The following is an 18665-nucleotide window of genomic DNA, read 5'->3' as shown; positions in this document are numbered from 1 at the left end:
ATCAGTATTTGGATTATAATATATAATTCTAAAAATAAATAATAATTTTATAATAAATAATGAAATAATAATAAATCTTCTATTACGGGAGAATTTGTGACCAATAAAGTTTAAATAATATTATAAAATGTCAGAAAAATTATCATGTTATCTGGAATACAATGTATGAACAAATATATGATTTTACAAACGCGTTTATTGCTTGACTTAATAGAATGTCAGGATGAGCAGCAAGTTTTATTTTTTCTAATCACTTTTACTTTTCTCGTGAATTGCGTTTTAAAGAAAAAAGAAAAAGTACTTTTATATCATCATATCATTTCAATTACAGAATTGCATGATGTTGATGTTTAAGATTAAGGACCCCATACCGCGCTGATTCATTTTACGTATAATATAATATTTGTAATATATGCAAAAATATATACATAATATAAATATAATATATATATTTGTATATATATTATATATATATATATATATAATATATATATATATATATATATATATATATAATGTAAATATAATTCTATTTATAAAGTTAATATATACCATACATATATGCAAGAATCCTATATTAATATATGTATAACTATATAAAGATTATATGTGATATATATATATATATATATATATATGATAGAAATATATACACATATATTACACACACACACACACATATATATATATATATATATTTCTTTATACAGTTTAAGTGATATCACACATATATGGAAAAATCCAATTATAATAATATATACAAATTATTATTCAAAATATATAGCATATATATATATATGCATATAATATTTATTTGTTATAGATTATATTCAAATTCAATATAATAAAACTATATTTTTACTTACATATATTTTTTAAATATATATATATAAATTATATTATGCAAATATGTATTTATATTATACATATATTTCAAAATATATATAATATATTACATATATTTCTACATATATTTTTACATATATATTTTTCCATGGGGGTAAAGGCAACTGTTCATGTTTTTTTATAATTTTCAGTCAAGAGGACATTTTGTTGTCACTGTTTTATTTATATTTGTTTATTAATCTTTGATATCTACGTATAAAAAAAGCATTGTAGATTTTAGTTAAATAAAAAAAAGTTTTACAAAGAGACCAACTTTAAATAGTATTTTATATTATTAATAAAAAAATATTGATAAAAAAGTTTCTATCACAGAATTTAATTGTTTTAAATTTTATTGTAACAACTATAAAATAAATAAAGTTAACTTTTAATATTTTCTTTATAATTTTATTTTTATTACATCGCGTCATGGCTACATCAATAAACATCCACAACGCATTGTGGCATTTTCATATTGCCAGAATGCGTTTTGGTCGATTATCAAAAGAATCTCAACACAAATTTCGCTTTGTAGCCTTTTTGAACATGCCGAAAGGCATTATGAGCGTTTTCGAAAATGCCACGACAAATTTCACGTTGTGGTTGAATCTGAGAAGTCAGAACGCGTTGTGATTGGTTTTCTCGCTTAGAGAAAATTCTTTCTGTGCATTTTTGTAGTGTATTATGATTTAAATAAATCAAAATTTCATAATTGTACGGTGATTTACACGCTTTTGAATGAGTACCCGGTTTTACCCTAGCGGTAGGGCAAAACCGGTTATTTTGACTACTTCGAAAAATGTTGTCCTTGGTAAGCAAATATTTTTTTCAGCAACTAGTCTTATTTTCTCATAGTTTAAGGTTCACTAACGCTACTAACGCAGATCAGTTACTACCGTAGTACTAGCGTAGATTTTTCTGATTTTTTGTAGGAAGACCAATCCTGACAAAATCCAAAAAAGCACCCGGTTTTGTCCCACTTTCCTCTATACAATATGTAATATAAAATATATATATATATAATTTTCAATGTAATATAATTATATAATTGTAAATTATTTTTTCTGCACAAAACTATATTAAATATTTATTATATTATAGTTAAATATTTTCATGATTTTCTGCACAAAATAAGATTTGCTCTACAAAAAAAAACAAATGGGTGAGCGAAGAAGTTTATTCTAGTAAATTATAACATATATGTATATCTTAATATAATATTTTTATTCTATTTTTTCACAAATTTTCTCTTATTTCAAAATTATATATTCCAAGTTTAAATATAAAATGATTCTCAATAAGGAGTAATGTACGCATTAAGTCGATTAGAGTTACAAGATGTGTTTAGTAATAACAATGTCATGTTAGAGAGCAATTACTAGAAAAGGGAAATATAAAAGACGGCAATCAAGAATAAGTGATATACATGTGAAGCATCTGAAATAAATGGCTGTTTCACTTTGCGTTTAAATGGGCTATACTTATCTCGATTATTATTGTTATGATGGAAAAAGCCAATCGATTCATTTACATGTTCAACGAAGAATTAGCTTGTGTTTCTTCTGATGTATTCCATTTACCACATAATGGGTATTGATTTAAGTTTCATGAGTATATAAAGGAGAATGTAAAATCAATATTCTCTTTCTCCAACATATTTACAATTATTATTTAATTAATTAATAATTAATTATTAATTATTAAATGACACAATTTACACAATGCTTTTTTACTAGATATTATAGCAGTTAGTAATTTTGAAATATTTTAACGTTATTAACACGTAATATTGATTAATTCCAGAAAGATAAATGCTAGTTAACTTTTAAAATACATGATACTCTTTTATTAGTTATAGCGTACTAGTAGCTAATAAAAAAGTATTATGTTTAAGTGAGAAATATATTCACCATAACTGTAATTGTAATTGTTATGTAATTAAATAACAACTATATATGTTAGTAAAAGCGAATTAATAAACGCGTTAATTGCAAATCACTATGTTTAAGAAGATTACGAGAAACTGTTAAGAACATAATAATATTATATGATGAAGCAGTTATCGAATACGTTATATCTAAATATACATATTCTAGCTGAATTCCGTAAAGCGCATATGCACATTTTCTATAATATACGTGACGTGTACTATAGATAAATGCGCGCATATGCGCTTTACGGAATCCAGCCTCTATCTAACAATAAATATACATATAATATCGCATTCGAAAGAGATTATGTTATACAATTGTACATAAATAATAATAGTAATAATAAATGTAAAAAATAAGTGAAAATATAATAATAATAATAATAATAAATATAATAATTGAAAATATAATAATAATAATAAAATTAATTAATAAAATATATTAATAAAAATTATTAATGAATTTAATAATTATTTTTATTAATATTAAATTTAATTGTTTTTTATTAAAAAAATAATTCATGATCAAAATTAGGCAAACGCGTCTATTTATTTATTTAATGAGATTTCGAAGCTTAATTTACGTCTATCTATTTGCTCATTTAACTGGATATCGATATGGATTCTATTCTGAATAGCAATTTTCATTTTTTTTGTAATTATTTTTACTTTTCTTTTGATTCGTTTTTTATAGAGAAAAATATTTTATATGTCGTCATATATCACATTATTTCTTGCTTACACATGTTTGTTCTATTTTTAATAATTTTATCGTATGCATATAAAAGTAGAACAGACTCTATTAAACTTGATAGTGTATTGGTTGCTTGTTGCGATATGTCATGAGACACTGTCGTAAATAACAGATACTGCGATCATTCGTATAATTACGATGCACAGTGCAATCAATGAGCGCCTTTTAACGTCACGACATTACTAGTAAGCATTGCATCGTGAAACTAGAAGCAAGCAAAGTTTAGTCCTTCCGTGACGAGTCATCAGTAAGGAGCTGTACACAACCCTTCGTTCCATTTTCGAGGGATTAGTAAGTCTTTCTGTTACAATATTTATGAATATATTGTATTATTATGTGAATTCGATTTATTGTCATTATGTGTGCTTGATTCTAGCAATTTTTTACACATTTTGATTTTTATGGCATAAAACATTTTTATTTATATTCGTATTGCCGACAGTGTAGAAATACTTCTTTTTTAATTTTAACGAAATGCTTAAATTATAACATCTGTGGATGACGTATGTCATCCAGCTCTCTTATTCAATGTCACTTTATCGATGAAATTTTGTAATTTTTTATTGTAACATTTAATTTCATTCTTAGCAAACAAATTTAGAAATAAAAATTCAGAGATTAGTTTAACTATTTTAATTTATCTATTTAACAATTTAAAAATTTCTCATAAATTTTATCTTGGCTATTCAATGATCCATTTAATTTGAATATTTATGTAAAAATTTTTAATAGAAAAAGAGATATTTTTAAACAAATACAATTATAAAAGTTCTACTGAATATAATTAAATCGAAGTAAAAAATGGCAATAAGAGCCAAGTGCAGTAAAGGAATTTTCTCGATAAAATTTTGCATTGCATTGCCTTTTCTTTAACATATTATTCTTGATTAACATATCTTCTTGATTAACACATTTCATTACTTTGCGTATATTTATTTAATCATGTTTGTCCATCAGTAATGTTTTTTTCATGAAATATTTTTAGTATCTATTTATTGCGTTTATGTATATGCTTATACATAATATCTTTGTATCATATATCTTTGCTTCCTGGTCTGCTAAATGAAAGCGACACATTTTAAAGATGCCTGAGATGTATCTAAAGCTATATTATTGAACTCTCTATTTTTGAATTGCTCTTAATGACCTGAGAGACTTCGGTATAAATTTTTATACGTATTAATAACAAAGGAGGATGGGTAAAATCACCGGATTTTGGCCCAAACGATGGAACTTTTTTATGCATGTCTTCTTATATTTTTGGATGTGTTGAATTCAAATCAAACGTTATTTTCAAGGTGCACCGATGGGAAAATATTGAAAATCGCATTTAAATTGCAGTTCTGCTCTTAGGATGACCCTTCGTCGTATTTATTTGGAATTGTGCTTTGAACAGCTTGAGTTTGGTCACGATGAGATTTTCTGTAACATATTACGCATTCAAACATATTATCACTTACATGATGATATGATGATTTTGCTTTTTTAGCTAAGCTTACGCCACAAATGTTACAAATCTTATCCATTCCGATCAATAAAAAAATGAAGAAATATATTATAACGCCACGCCGGAGTAATTATTGCCGGAAAATATGAAAAGATAAATCTAAGCGCTCTAATAAAAATAGTTTTTTTTTTAAATAGAGCCGAATTTGACTGTAAGTCAGTCTAAATGTGAGAATAAAACTAATTTTTTTCTGAAATATCCCAATAATATCTTGTGTGGCAAGTGTGGAAAACAATGAATTACGTCGCGCGTGAAGTTGTAGCATGAGCCGAAGGCACAAGTACGAGTGTGAATGTATCTGTATCATAAGCTGAGGCGAATGCGGCAACTTCACGCGCGACGTAATTCGTTGTCTTCCGCACATGTCATATACAATATTTTTTGTAATGCTTGACTTTTAACACACACACATACAAACACACACACACAAGATGAGATAGCCGCCACGTCTACGTCATTGATCTTGGGTCATGCTAAGAGCAGAACTGCAATTTAAATGCGATTTTCAATATTTTCCCATCGGTGCACCTTGAAAGTAACGTTTGATTTGAATTCAGCATATCCAAAAATATAAGAAAACATGCATAAAAAAGGTTCCATCGCTTGGGCCAAAATCCGATGATTTTACCCATCCTCCTTTTTATTTATTTTTATTTATTATTTTGTTTGATTGCTTTGCGGATTTATTTATATAATCTCTGTTTATAATTATGATTTAACTGAAAATGGCCCGAAAAAAAATCAAAACACTTATTTTTTAACATTATTTTTACAGATTAACAATAAAGTGTATGCGCGCCTTACTTAACTGTGGTTGGCTATTATTATCATTTTTTACTTCGATTTAATTATCTCTAAATAACTTTACACTTTTAAATAGAATTAAAAAATATTTTTGAACTATAATTTAAAAACAAGTAAAAAATACATGCCACGTATATAAAAATATATTCAAACTTGTATGTAACAAGTGAAGCAGTTCAACAAAATAAAAAGTTGTTAAATACTGTTAAAAATTTAATTATTTAATAACAAATACAAATATAATGCAAATGGCTAATTAGTTAATTGTACACTGATAATTTATAATTAACGCAAAGTGTGTGTGACTAAAGATTCTGTTAATTTTTACAATATATTTTATATAGTGTATATATTATATAGTTTATAAAATGTATATACAGTATATATATATAGTGTATAATGTAAAAAAAATGTTTCTCAAATTCTAAATTGCGCAAAATGAATTTAAGATCAATATAAACTTTGCATATCTGAGTCATATTAAGAATCACTGTCTCGTATATACTCTCATTATTGTATAGATTATACTGCTCAAATTAATGGAATTTCTAAATGGTGCTTAGCATTGATTATAAATTAGTAGTATACAATTATGCATTTGGCAAATTGCATTAATTTCATAATTGTTTTTAAACAGCTAATAAAATAATGTTAAATATTATTTTATTTGTTCAAACTTTTATACAACTAATGCCAACATATTCTTTTACGTATCTACATACATTTATGCCATTTTACGATGTAATTTTACAACACAATTAATTGTTAATATTTTGTAAAAATATAAGCTAGAAAAAGATATATAATAAGCATTTTATAAATATTAAAATGAAAAAAAAATTTTACTAGAATTTTATTTTATCTTCCAATTACAATTACAAAGTAATACATATGAAATGTAATTATACTAGACTACATTATAATTATATAGATCACATTGTCCGTAAATAAAAACTTATTATTTTTAAGAAAAAAGATTAAATTTCAAACAAACTCAAATCCAAACTTTTTTCATATACAGGATGTCCCATCTTAGAAGATCCACATAAATCTCATCAGAAACTTTGCGTTATCTTAAAAAATGTTTCAAGTAAACGTTATTTGATATTGAGAAAAAATCATCCGATAATGATTTTTATTTGGCCTTGGATCCAAAGGGATTATTTCCAAGGTTAACTTAATTTTTTTAAACGAAATCACTATATCTTTCATGAATTGCACGGAGTAAATCAGTTGACGTAATTTAATGGGATAAAAAGCGCATTCAAACTTTACTTTTAAAATGCGTTTTGGTGAAACCCGATATAATAATTTTACGCTGAATTAGGGATAAGTATGCTAAATCATACTCCCTAAGGTAAATATTAAAACTATCAAAGAAATAAAATTTTTTTATTTTTTTGAAACTATAATTCTTTGTCAACGAAATACGCTAAACATTAACACAACATTATTGTTTCATATTGTAAATTAAAAATTACAAAGAAAGATAATATTTAGCACGATTTAAAATACCAGTTTGCTAAATTGTAACCATGAGTTTTTAAATCGTATCTCTAATAATAAAATTAAGAAATTGTAAAAAAAATGAAGTTTTATTTTCTACAAAAGTCTACAACAAAACATATCTATAAGAATGTTATATTTATAATCAATTTTTTATTGTCTTCAAAAATTTAACAAAAATATAAATCGGTAATAGATAGGCTATTCGAGCCGTACGCGGATGTCGGTGCGTCGATTCCAACGAAAATTAATTTTTCGTTGGAATTAACTAATTGTGCACGGGGCACAAATTTTGCTTGGTACACCGCCAAGACTTTATTACGGAACAATCTCAATTCGAGATTTTTAATTCCAAAGATCCCCTCTGTCCCCCCTAAAGAAATGTAGGCGAGAAAAATATAGATCCGAAAGTCGCTGAATCGGGAATCGAACCCGAGACCTTTCGCTTGCCGGGCGACTGCTCTCACCATCTGAGCTATTCAGACCCTTCGACTCTATATTTTTCTCTGCCTTGATAAACAACTATTTGTAAATAATGCCTTTTTCAGCCGGCGTGAATTAAACACTAAGAATATAAAGGCTCGATATATATCAAATATAAATCGGTAATAGATAGGCTATTCGAGCCGTACGCGGATGTCGGTGCCCCGTGCACAATTAGTTAATTCTAACGAAAAATTAATTTTCGTTGGAATCGACGCACCGACATCCGCGTACGGCTCGAATAGCCTATCTATTACCGATTTATATTTGATATATATGCCTTTATATTCTTAGTGTTTAACAAAAATAGTTATTGTATTACACAAAAATATTGATGAAGAGTCTTATCTCAATATAATTATAAACTTTAATAATATTTTCTTTAGTTGTCCATCTATTATAAATATAAAGATAAAAATTAATGCCTAAATAAAAAAATGAATTTAGTAAATCGTATCAGTACGATATAAGAAAAAGTTTAACTCTTATTTTTAATTTTGTTTAAGAAATACAGTAGAGGTACGATTTAACGAATGACACGATTTAGCATGCTTTCCCCTATGTCAATCTAAAAAGTCGGTTTTTTAATGTCGGTTTTTAAATTGTGATTTAAAAGTTATCAATTCGAATTGCAATTCTGTTTAAGATGTCGCATTAAAGTTTAAAATCACATCTGTGTGTGTGTGTGTGTATTTCTAAAATATATCCTTCAACTTTTCTCTTTGCATTGTTATAAAGAACTAACGTAGATCATTGAGTCTTTTTTCAGAGAAAGAGAGAGATTTGAGATGTCTTATAACTTTGTTTGCCGAACCTTATTAATGTTACTGACCTTATCCTGAGCACGTTTATAACCTTTTGTTTTTTATCCCTCTTGCCAAAAAGAATTGCCAATAAAACTATAGGCATAATTCATAAAACTTTTCCATTACGAAACATTACCTGAAGAATATCATATATCTTTTTGTATCATTTAAAAATCTAACAAAGATCTAACAAATCTTCAAGCACTCGAAACGAAAATCTAATTAATCCATACTTATAGACAACAAGCAACATCTTTAGAAAAGCTGTTAATCATTATACTGTTTAATACTGTGTCCATTTTAAACATAGGATCTAAAACTCCATTATTTCCAACGAAATGACTACAAACGATTCAAGGGTAAATATAAAAACGCATATAATTATATAATTAACCTTTTTTATAATATTTAAACAAAAATTCACTGTCAACATAGCGTGATATAGATTACAAATACAAAACAAAAAGCTATAAAGGCTTGCAAAGGCATGTATTGCGTTTATTAATAATCAAATTTATTTATTATTTTTAGACTTTTATTGTAGAAAACAATATTTATAAGGGAGAAACAACGTCTATGCCTAACTATAAGAATATTGGAGAAATGATGTGGAATAAGATTAAAAGTCATGGAGACAAAATGGCACACGTAAGTCAACACTTACACATGATATAAATACTAGACATTTTAGAAAAAAAAGAAATTTTCGAGCTAATAAGTAATAAATAAATTTCCGTGCCTAAGTAATGAGAAATATAATTTGAAAAGAAGTATTTTCTGAAATTGTATAATACTTATTGAAAGATATTGATAATTATGGGAGAACAATAGCACCTGTGTATTTTATATCAATTGTTCTTCTATCAAAATATTTATAAGATATACACAACATAAATTTGTGTTACTAAAGCTGGATTTTGTATATGTATATGATATTCTATATGCACAGTCTTATATCTTAAACTATATTCTATTTTATCATATATTATTTTAATATTTAATTTTGACAATTAGCGAAAATAAAACAGGATCAAGAGTTCTAAATGTTTTTTATATAATCAAACTTTTTTGAAAATATTATAATTTTTTCGCGCTTGTGTATTTCTTGCGCTCTCTTATTAACCCGACACTATTTTCTATTTATACTGTACTATTTATATCTATATTATATTGTATAATTGTATTATTAATGTTATTATATCATATCACATGTATATATTCGTATTTGTATTATTAAAAATACTTGCTAAAAATAAGTAGAGACATTTGTATGAGAGGAAACATAAGTTTCCAAACAAATGCTATTCAATTCAATCGCGAAATCTTTTATTGTTTCGACAATTGTAGTGAAATTTTCGTTCCCAATTTGTCAAAATTAACAGTAATAAAATTATTATATAATGAAAATAAAAAATATTCTAACACTAAAACTATTATTTCTCAACAAACTTCTGACAATATAATGTTATTGTTATCACAATATTTATTTTCTTAATTTTATTACAGTAGTAAATTACTTATAATGGATAATACGCAAAATGCTGACATGACAAAAAACGACACTTCGTGCGTGCGCTCGAAAAAGTGCGAGTGTGTGTGAAGGGAACTACTTGAGCGAGTGTTGTCAACTAAAAGAAACCAATTAAACTAAAAATTTAACAGTTATTATAAAATATGTATATGTTTGATTCTATAAAATATTTGTTATATGAACAGGCATAAAAATTTGATTTGCATTTTTAATTTTATAACGAGTAAACATTTTAGAGAAATTATAAGATATTGAAAATAAACTTAAGATATTTCAAAATCACCTAATGTTTTTTTAACTATGACTAAAAACAATCTACAATAAAACGTTTGGTATTGGGTTGAACGAAAAGTTCGTGCCGTTTTTTTTGGTCAAATTAAAAGATGATTTTTTTATTTACATGTAACTTTATTCATTAAGGTATTCGCCGTTTTTCTCGATAACCTTTAGCAATCTTTTGGGTAGCTTCATGATTCCATCCATGTAGAACTTTTTAGTTTTTTGGGCGAAAAACTGTTTCAAGTTATTTTTGCAGGCTTCCAAGGAAGTGAAGTTCTTGCCGTTAAGAAAATTTTGCAGGGACTGGAATAAATGATAATCGGAGAGTGCAAGGTCCGGTGAATACGACGGGTGGGGTAGAACATTCCAGCCAAGCTGTATCAATTTCTGCCGAGTGACCAAAAAGACATGACAACTTCACTTCCTTGGAAGCCTGCAAAAATAACTTGGAACAGTTTTTCGCCCAAAAAACTGAAAAGTTCTACATAGATGGAATCATGAAGCTACCCAAAAGATGGCTAAAGGTTACCGAGAAAAAGGGCGAATACCTTAATGAATAAAGTTACATGTAAATTTAAAAAAATAATCTTTTAATTTGACCAAAAATACGGCACAAACTTTCCGTTCAACCCAGTTTTGAGACACTTACTAAAATAGCAATAAAATTACAGCTCGACGCATGCACTGAAAAAGAAGTTACTTATGCGGAGTTACAAAATAAAGTCGTAAGATGCGCATTGTGGCTACAAGAACGAGAAATCAAATCTAGCGATATTGTCAGTGTGTGCACAAATAATCATCTCAATTCCATCGTGCCCTGCTTGGCGGCAATTTATATTAACGCAATCTTCAATCCGTGGAACGAAAACATGGACTTGCGTAAGTTCTTCCGCGATAACGCAATTTTTGATTAATATAATCAGAGAGAAGTAATTCTAAATATAATAAATATAATTTTATCTATTTTAAATTTATTATATTTTTTTATTATATTTTATAATATTTATTTTATATTTTTTTATTATAATAATATTTTAATATTGTCAAAATTTTATTATATGTATATTAGGGTGGTCGTTAAATGGAAGATCATGTTGGATGGTCATAAATCAGCTCCAAATGTAGAAAAAATGATTCTCTAATTTTTTCAGATTTTTATTTTCAGCCCTGAGTCACCCTGTTTGCACGTGAAATACCTAAAACAAAAGCTCAATGTATCATCAGGACTACCAATACAAGAAAATAAGCTGTATTAAAAAAGAATACAAAAAAAAAATTATATCTTCAACAAAAAAAAAATCAATGGAAAATAATAAATTAATCGATATATTGATACTCCGTAAAATAATAATTTAAATTTTTTCACTCAATTTGTGTGTAGTATAACACACAACTCGAGTGAAATACCTCATATACGATGTTTTACTATTTTCACGGCAATGAAACGTATTTCATAAAATGTTGCTATTTTAGACTAGAACTAACTTAAATAAATATTTTTTAAATGAAAAAGAAAATTACGTGCCAACAGGGAGACTCAGGGCTCAAAATAAAAATCTGAAAAAATTAGATTTTTTTTTTCACATTTAAAGCCGATTTACGACTATCCAACATTAAAATTCTGAAAAAACCCATATAAGAACCACCCTAATGTATATATTGTAAGAGAGTCCCTTTGGGTTAACCGGAGAACCTCTCTTAGATGTCAGGATGAGGGTATATTGATCAGCGGATAATTCTTCTGGACGATTTCAATTAAATCAGAACTCAAGCTTCTTTATAAATGGTTAAAGAAGTTTAATTAATAAACTGCGGGAGCCAATAATACAATTATAATGTCTTGAAGTCAATATGCGTGTACTCTTTACAATGTCTCTCACAAGACTCTCACTCACATGTTTTAAATCTCCCTCGCTTGTCTTACTCGCAACCCGTTACTAGGGCTGCGTTCGGAAACGTCACCCGAGTGCATTCCTTCTCTTTCTATATCGCTGAGAAATGATATAGAAAGAGAAGGAATGCACTCGGGTGACGTTTCCGAACGCAGCCCAGGGCAGACGACATACCGACGTCATCACACAACCGCAGACGCACAGACGTATGCGCGAGTTTAATATACCGAGTAGTCGAATAGTAATGTATAACCTTACAACATTTACTATATTTTTATTATATTTTTATTATAATCATATTTTAATTATATTTTATCTATTTTAAATTAATTAAAATAGATCCTTTTTATTATGTAGTTGTAAAATAATATTTATGTATTATTTATTTTATTTAGTGTTTAATATTAATGTAGTCCCTTAATTAATTGTGTGCTATTTGTCATTAGACAACACGCTGCATGCTATGCAACTCACTATTCCAAAAGTAATATTCTGCAGCGAGAAATCCGTTAACGTTATCCTGAGTGCAATAAAAAAATGTAATTACAATCCCACGATTGTGGTTTTCGGCGACTATCCCGACGCCATCTCGTTTTCCGACATCTTGAGCACGTACAGTGATACGGAAGTGAAGAATTTCCAGTATATCGATCACGATGATATAAAAAAAACGATGTGCATCATACATTCGTCAGGTACCACGGGACCACCGAAAGGCGTTGAAATATCCAATTATTCTTTGTTGCGTCTCGGCACCGATAAGAACATAGACTTGATCGATGGAGTCGCAATTTGGTTCTCGTCACTTTATTGGATGACCGGAATAATAATAAATTTCATGTCGATCGCGCAGGGCGCCAAAGTGATCCTTTATCCGGAATTCGACGAAGAAATGATATATCTATTAATCGAAAAATACAAGGTAAAAGAGCAAAAAAGATAAACATTGCTTGCAATAAAATTTATCTTTCACTTTATGTGAAAAATAAGAGAGAGAGGGGAGTGACGAAAAATCTTTATATAATATAAAAAATAAAAGTTTTAAAAAGGCACTTTTTTTATTTATTATAAATGCGCGCGAGTAATTTTAAATTCGTCTCTTCCTAACTTTAGAAAAAATGAAAATTACATATATAGAGACATATCAATTTGATTGAAATTTTTGTTAAACATTATTTTATAAATAATAATTTTATAAATAATAAATAATAAAATTATTTTTATATAGGATGGCCTACATAATTCTTAACAGCTTGATATTTTTGTGCTATAAATTTTATATTATGTTGCATAATTCATACATGTTTTATGCATACTATCTCAAATTTCTTTGTGAAATTTTAGATTCAAGAATGTTAAAAAAATAATTATACAATTTTATACTGTAATGATTTTCATAACATGATTTACAAAATTAAATTCTGAAATGTATTCAGCAAAAATTTGCTAAGATGATTTGCGCTAATACTACAATTAGTAATATTTATTTTATAAAGGCAATTTTATAAAAATTGCTACATATTATAAAATCAATAACTTTAAAATTTAAATTACATTTTTTTTATAACACAATATTATACATTGTTATATTAAAATTAAAATGATATGCTAAAATTTGTCTGCATGCTTTCTTACCTGGGAATATCAAGTAACATATGCATTTTACATTTTTACATATAATAATAAGACACAAAAGTATAAATCTTTTATGATGATCTTCTATGATGATCTTTAATGATAAACTTTTTTATGATTTCTTGTGCTATTTAGATAACTATGGTCTTTCTAAGCACGTATATGATAAATCGGTTTCTCAGAGCAAATCACATACAAAAATTTCCATTATCGTCTTTAAAAAGTATAATTTTTGGCGGTTCAAGAATTGAACTAAAAGTACACGAAAAAATAAGATGTATTTTATCACATGTGCAAATATTACAAGGTTTTGGTAAGATATTATTTTAATATAATTAAATATCTCAATATCAATTAATATGAATATTAATATAAATAAATATATATATATATATATGCATATATATAAAATATAAAATATCTATACTAACAAAATATGTAATAAAAACTTAATCATTTATCTTCGTTTCAAGGAATGACAGAACTTAGTGCATTTGGGACACTGCAGAAATCGAGTCATAAGAGTGGATCTTGCGGAACAGTACTTCAGAATGTACAGATGAAAATCGTTGACCTAGAAAACGGAAAGGCTCTTGGACCAAATCACTTGGGAGAATTGTGCATAAAGACGGAAACTTTAATGAATGGCTATTACAAAAATCTTGAAGCAACTAAAAATATTGTTGATGAACAAGGTAAAAGAAATCTATACATTTTTTTTCATATTAGTGTCTTTTCTCCATCTTTCCCAAATGATTTCGACTCTGACATTATCGAGGTTATAATCTTGGTTAACTTCCAAAACTTTTTAGATATTGCTTATTATTTATTAAAAAATTACATAAATAAAGCTTTATGCAAATCAAACTTTGATTAAAATAAATTGTTAAAATATAATATTAGACATATTACATAAATGTTGAACAAATGAAAATGTCACTGATTGAAACAATGACAAAATTTCATCAAAGATTACTATAAGTATTTCTCTAAACTTGTAACGGTCGCTTTTCGCGAGCTCGGAATAACTCGGTCGGGATCAGGGCTCGTAAAAAGGGTGAGACAACGAACGTAGTATTGGGTATAATATATACAGTTTATTAAATCTAGGTGTCAGTATTTACAAGTGTTCGTGTGTATGTGTGTGTGTGTAACGCCTGTCTTTAAATTTCCGGATATTATGCGGGTCTTTAAATCGCCTCGGAGTGTTGGTTGACACGTACGCCGGTGTGTATGTGTGTATGAGCGGGATGGTCGTGTTTACGTCGCCCGCTAGACGCGGGGTCGGGGCGGCGCGAGGGGCGCTCGGTGTTGTCGCGACGCGAGTCGACGCGGGTAGAAAAACGCGTCAGCTGAGAGCGGCCGCTCTCTTCGATATATCGAAGAGAGCGCAATCGAACGGCGCGCGTAGTAGTCGGCCGCGTTGTCGGCAGGATTACGCAGACCGTGATTTATTAAATGACGCGACGGCTCGGTGTGTCACGGCCGTCCGTATGGGGTGCGGAGGGAGGAACGCACTGACGGTCGAGAAACCTCGACGAAGGCGGCGGAGCTCCACCCGCTGACGTCAGCGCGCTTTTTGCGGGGCGCGGTCGGAACCCCGGACTCTCGAGAATATCTCGGGGGAGACAGAGGACCTCTACCTCGAAGTCGGGGGAACAGTGGAAGCGGAAGCCGGAAGTTCGGAGCACGGAGATTATCTCCGCAGAGGCAGCGTACTCGTCTACCTCGGTCTCTTTTTCCGGGCGGATGGATTCTCCGGTACGGCGGAGTCGGAACGGTATCTGAGAGAGCTCTTATCGCGAGCTCTCTTTTTATACGGATCGAGTAACGGGATCGGAGGCTGGATCGAAGGAGAGGGAGTGGGGGTGATGGTACTCGGTTTATTTCGGCGCGCGTCGGGCGTTTACGGTGAACCGTGTTTAACGGTTTGATTAATTAAATGTGGCGCTCGGCGCCTGCCGAGCCCGGCCGGTGTTCGCCAGGCGCAGCCTTCCGACGGGTGGACGGTCGGGAACGATGCGGGGGGCGTCGTTACAAACTTTAGGAAAAATATTCACACTTTTTGTTTCCTCCACTTCCTCCATTTTATGTTTCACTGATTATGACAGTAAGATTTCACTGAAAAATCAACCACTCAATAACTGATTCCTCTTACAAAGAACGATGGTGAAATCCCTCTCCGATTTTCATGAGCTTAAGATATGTTGTAGTTTAGGTGAAAATAAGAAACACATCTTTTCTTATATAACCATTTTGTTCATTTTAAGGTGAACAACTCCTTTAAAAAAGTTCTTATATATCTACGAATGCCATTAAAATAAAAAAACAATTTTTTTTATTTTGACGGTATTCGTAGAAATATAAGAACTCAATTTCGTGCTCTTAACAATGTTATTTATAGTCACACTAATATTACTACTTAATGCGCTACTTAAAGCCCTATAATTTTTATTTGAAAAATTTTTTTCAAAAAGCATTTGTTTTCGAGTTACGAGTATATACACTACGCAAAACAATTAGGGGAGCGCTTTAAAACTTGCAAAATTTGATGATTTTTAAGAAGCCATATCTCGGCTTAGAGAGGTCGTAGAACAATGTTTCTGAGCGCATTTTAACGGGCAAAGCCTCAACTTTAAAGTGGGTAATGTAGCATTATTCGTCTCATCAAACTGTTTTTTGTGTGAAGCTTAAAATCAGATGGCGAAAAAACTCTGGAAATTTCTTGACTTTGTAATTGTCCATGGAAAAAGCAGGGATGGAACCATAAATGCCACCACATTGGCTTTGAAGTAGGAACTCTTCCCTTTAAAATGCCGCAAGAAACATTGCTCTATCATGCCTAGGAGCCGAGTTATCGCATTTCAAAGTCACCCCTGCATTTTGCAAGATTTTTAGCAATACCGCCGGCATTCGCGTTATCCAATGTGCACCATGGGAAGGTTGCTCGGTTGGATTTTGCACATCATGTGATGGTGTATGTGTACGTCAATGTTAAGTGTGTGCGTGATGCGTGTGTGTGTGTGTGTGTGTGTTTGTCAGCAGAGATAAGGACCCCACGTTTCGTCACTCCCGCTGCTATGTGTGTGGGTGTATGGGTGGGTGGGTGTGGGTATGTGGGTGTGCGCGCATACACCCACATACACACTCACATACACCCACACACGTACACACACACCCCCACCTATACACTCACACACACTTACACACACAGCAGAGAAAGTTTGGAGTCGTTAACTACCGCGGAGTGACGAACCATGGGGTCCTTATCTCTGCTGACACGCACACACACGCATCACGCACACATTCTCTTAACATTGACGTACACATACACCATACACATGCAAGTTTTAAAGCGCTTCCCTAATTGTTTTGCGTAGTATATAAACATATGTATATATAATATACGTATAACCTAAATTTAATTAAACAAGGTTTAAGATTTTATTGACCAACACTGACTAAGACTAATTCTTATATTATAAGACTTTATTTGGGAATAATCTCAATTCGAGATTTATTTCCCGACTCCCCTCTAACCCCCCTATAAAATTATAGGCGAGAAAAATATAGATCCGAAAGTCGCTGAATCGTTTCCCGATTCAGCGACTTTCGGATCTATATTTTTCTCGCCTATAATTTTATAGGGGGGTTAGAGGGGAGTCGGGAAATAAATCTCGAATTGAGATTATTCCCAAATAAAGTCTTATAATATAAGAATTAGTCTTAGTCAGTGTTGGTCAATAAAATCTTAAACCTTGTTTAAAAATTCGACTGGCAAATCACATCTTATATAAATTTAATTAAACCAAATAATACACAAAAACCTAAGAGGACGCAATAAAATATTTAATAGTAATAATATTACATATAATATAAACCCAATTTTTTTAGGATGGCTGCATTCGGATGACATTAGTTATTTCGATGAAAATGGAGAACTTTTTATTGTCGATAGAATAAAAAACCGTATAAAATACAGAGGATATCAAATCTCACCTGGAGAAATCGAGAGTGTCTTACTATTGCATCCAGCAGTATTGGAAGTTGCAGTAACAGCAATTCCTCATCCAATAGACGATGAACATCCTGTTGCTTTTGTCGTCAAGACGCCAGGAGTCGAGGTATAATTTTGTTACAAATATGATAAGGCTACAAGAGTGAGTGTTTACGTTCACAAAATTGTAACTTTTAAGAAATTCATAATTTATAAATAGTATCAAAATTTTAAGAATCTTTCGAGAGCTTTTTTTCTAAATGTTTATAGTCAATTTATTAACAAATCTATTGTCACTAATTATTTTTATAGATTACTTTTTAATGCAGAGTATAAAATCATGTATTCTATAATGCAATAATGATTAAATTGCATATGCGCAGGTAACGGAACAAGAACTAATAGACTTGGTGACAAATAACATGATGGATCAATATAAGCTTCGCGCTGGAGTGATATTTCTAAATGCTTTACCACATACAAGTACAGGAAAAATTGCAAAGAAAGAATTAAAAGCTATGGCTAAAGAATTGCTTATATAAATAAAAAGAAATTATAATTATACTTTTAATCATTATTATAATTACATATTCATAATTTATATAACTTTTTCATATATCTGGACATCCATATACATACATACATTCTTAGAATTT

General features: G+C 29.6%; 1 protein-coding gene across 6 annotated transcripts; it reads left to right on the top strand.

The window, feature by feature from the left end:
* Nucleotides 1–3624: 3624 nt before the first annotated feature.
* LOC145947006 (uncharacterized) lies at nucleotides 3625–18665 on the top strand. Of its 6 annotated transcripts, none has more exons than XM_083056781.1 (10): nucleotides 3626–3860; nucleotides 6902–7051; nucleotides 8986–9034; nucleotides 9207–9323; nucleotides 11157–11364; nucleotides 12824–13299; nucleotides 14148–14325; nucleotides 14486–14707; nucleotides 17907–18136; nucleotides 18393–18665. In XM_083056781.1, the coding sequence occupies exons 3-10, from the start codon at nucleotides 9014–9016 to the stop codon at nucleotides 18549–18551; spliced, it is 1611 nt and encodes a 536-aa protein (XP_082912907.1). In that variant the 5' UTR covers nucleotides 3626–3860; nucleotides 6902–7051; nucleotides 8986–9013; the 3' UTR covers nucleotides 18552–18665. The 6 variants fall into 6 exon arrangements, with proteins under 6 accessions (XP_082912908.1, XP_082912907.1, XP_082912905.1 ...); XM_083056779.1 differs by having other exon boundaries at nucleotides 8915–9034; XM_083056782.1 differs by lacking the exon at nucleotides 6902–7051 and having other exon boundaries at nucleotides 3625–3860; nucleotides 18322–18460.

Source organism: Prenolepis imparis, unplaced genomic scaffold (assembly GCF_030444845.1).
Source record: "Prenolepis imparis isolate NDT839.2.m4 unplaced genomic scaffold, iyPreImpa1.0 SCAF_36, whole genome shotgun sequence".
In the NCBI taxonomy this organism is placed as follows: Eukaryota; Metazoa; Arthropoda; class Insecta; order Hymenoptera; family Formicidae; genus Prenolepis; species Prenolepis imparis.
The sequence above is the reverse complement of the archived record's forward strand: the minus strand, read 5'-3'. Positions and strand labels throughout refer to the sequence as shown.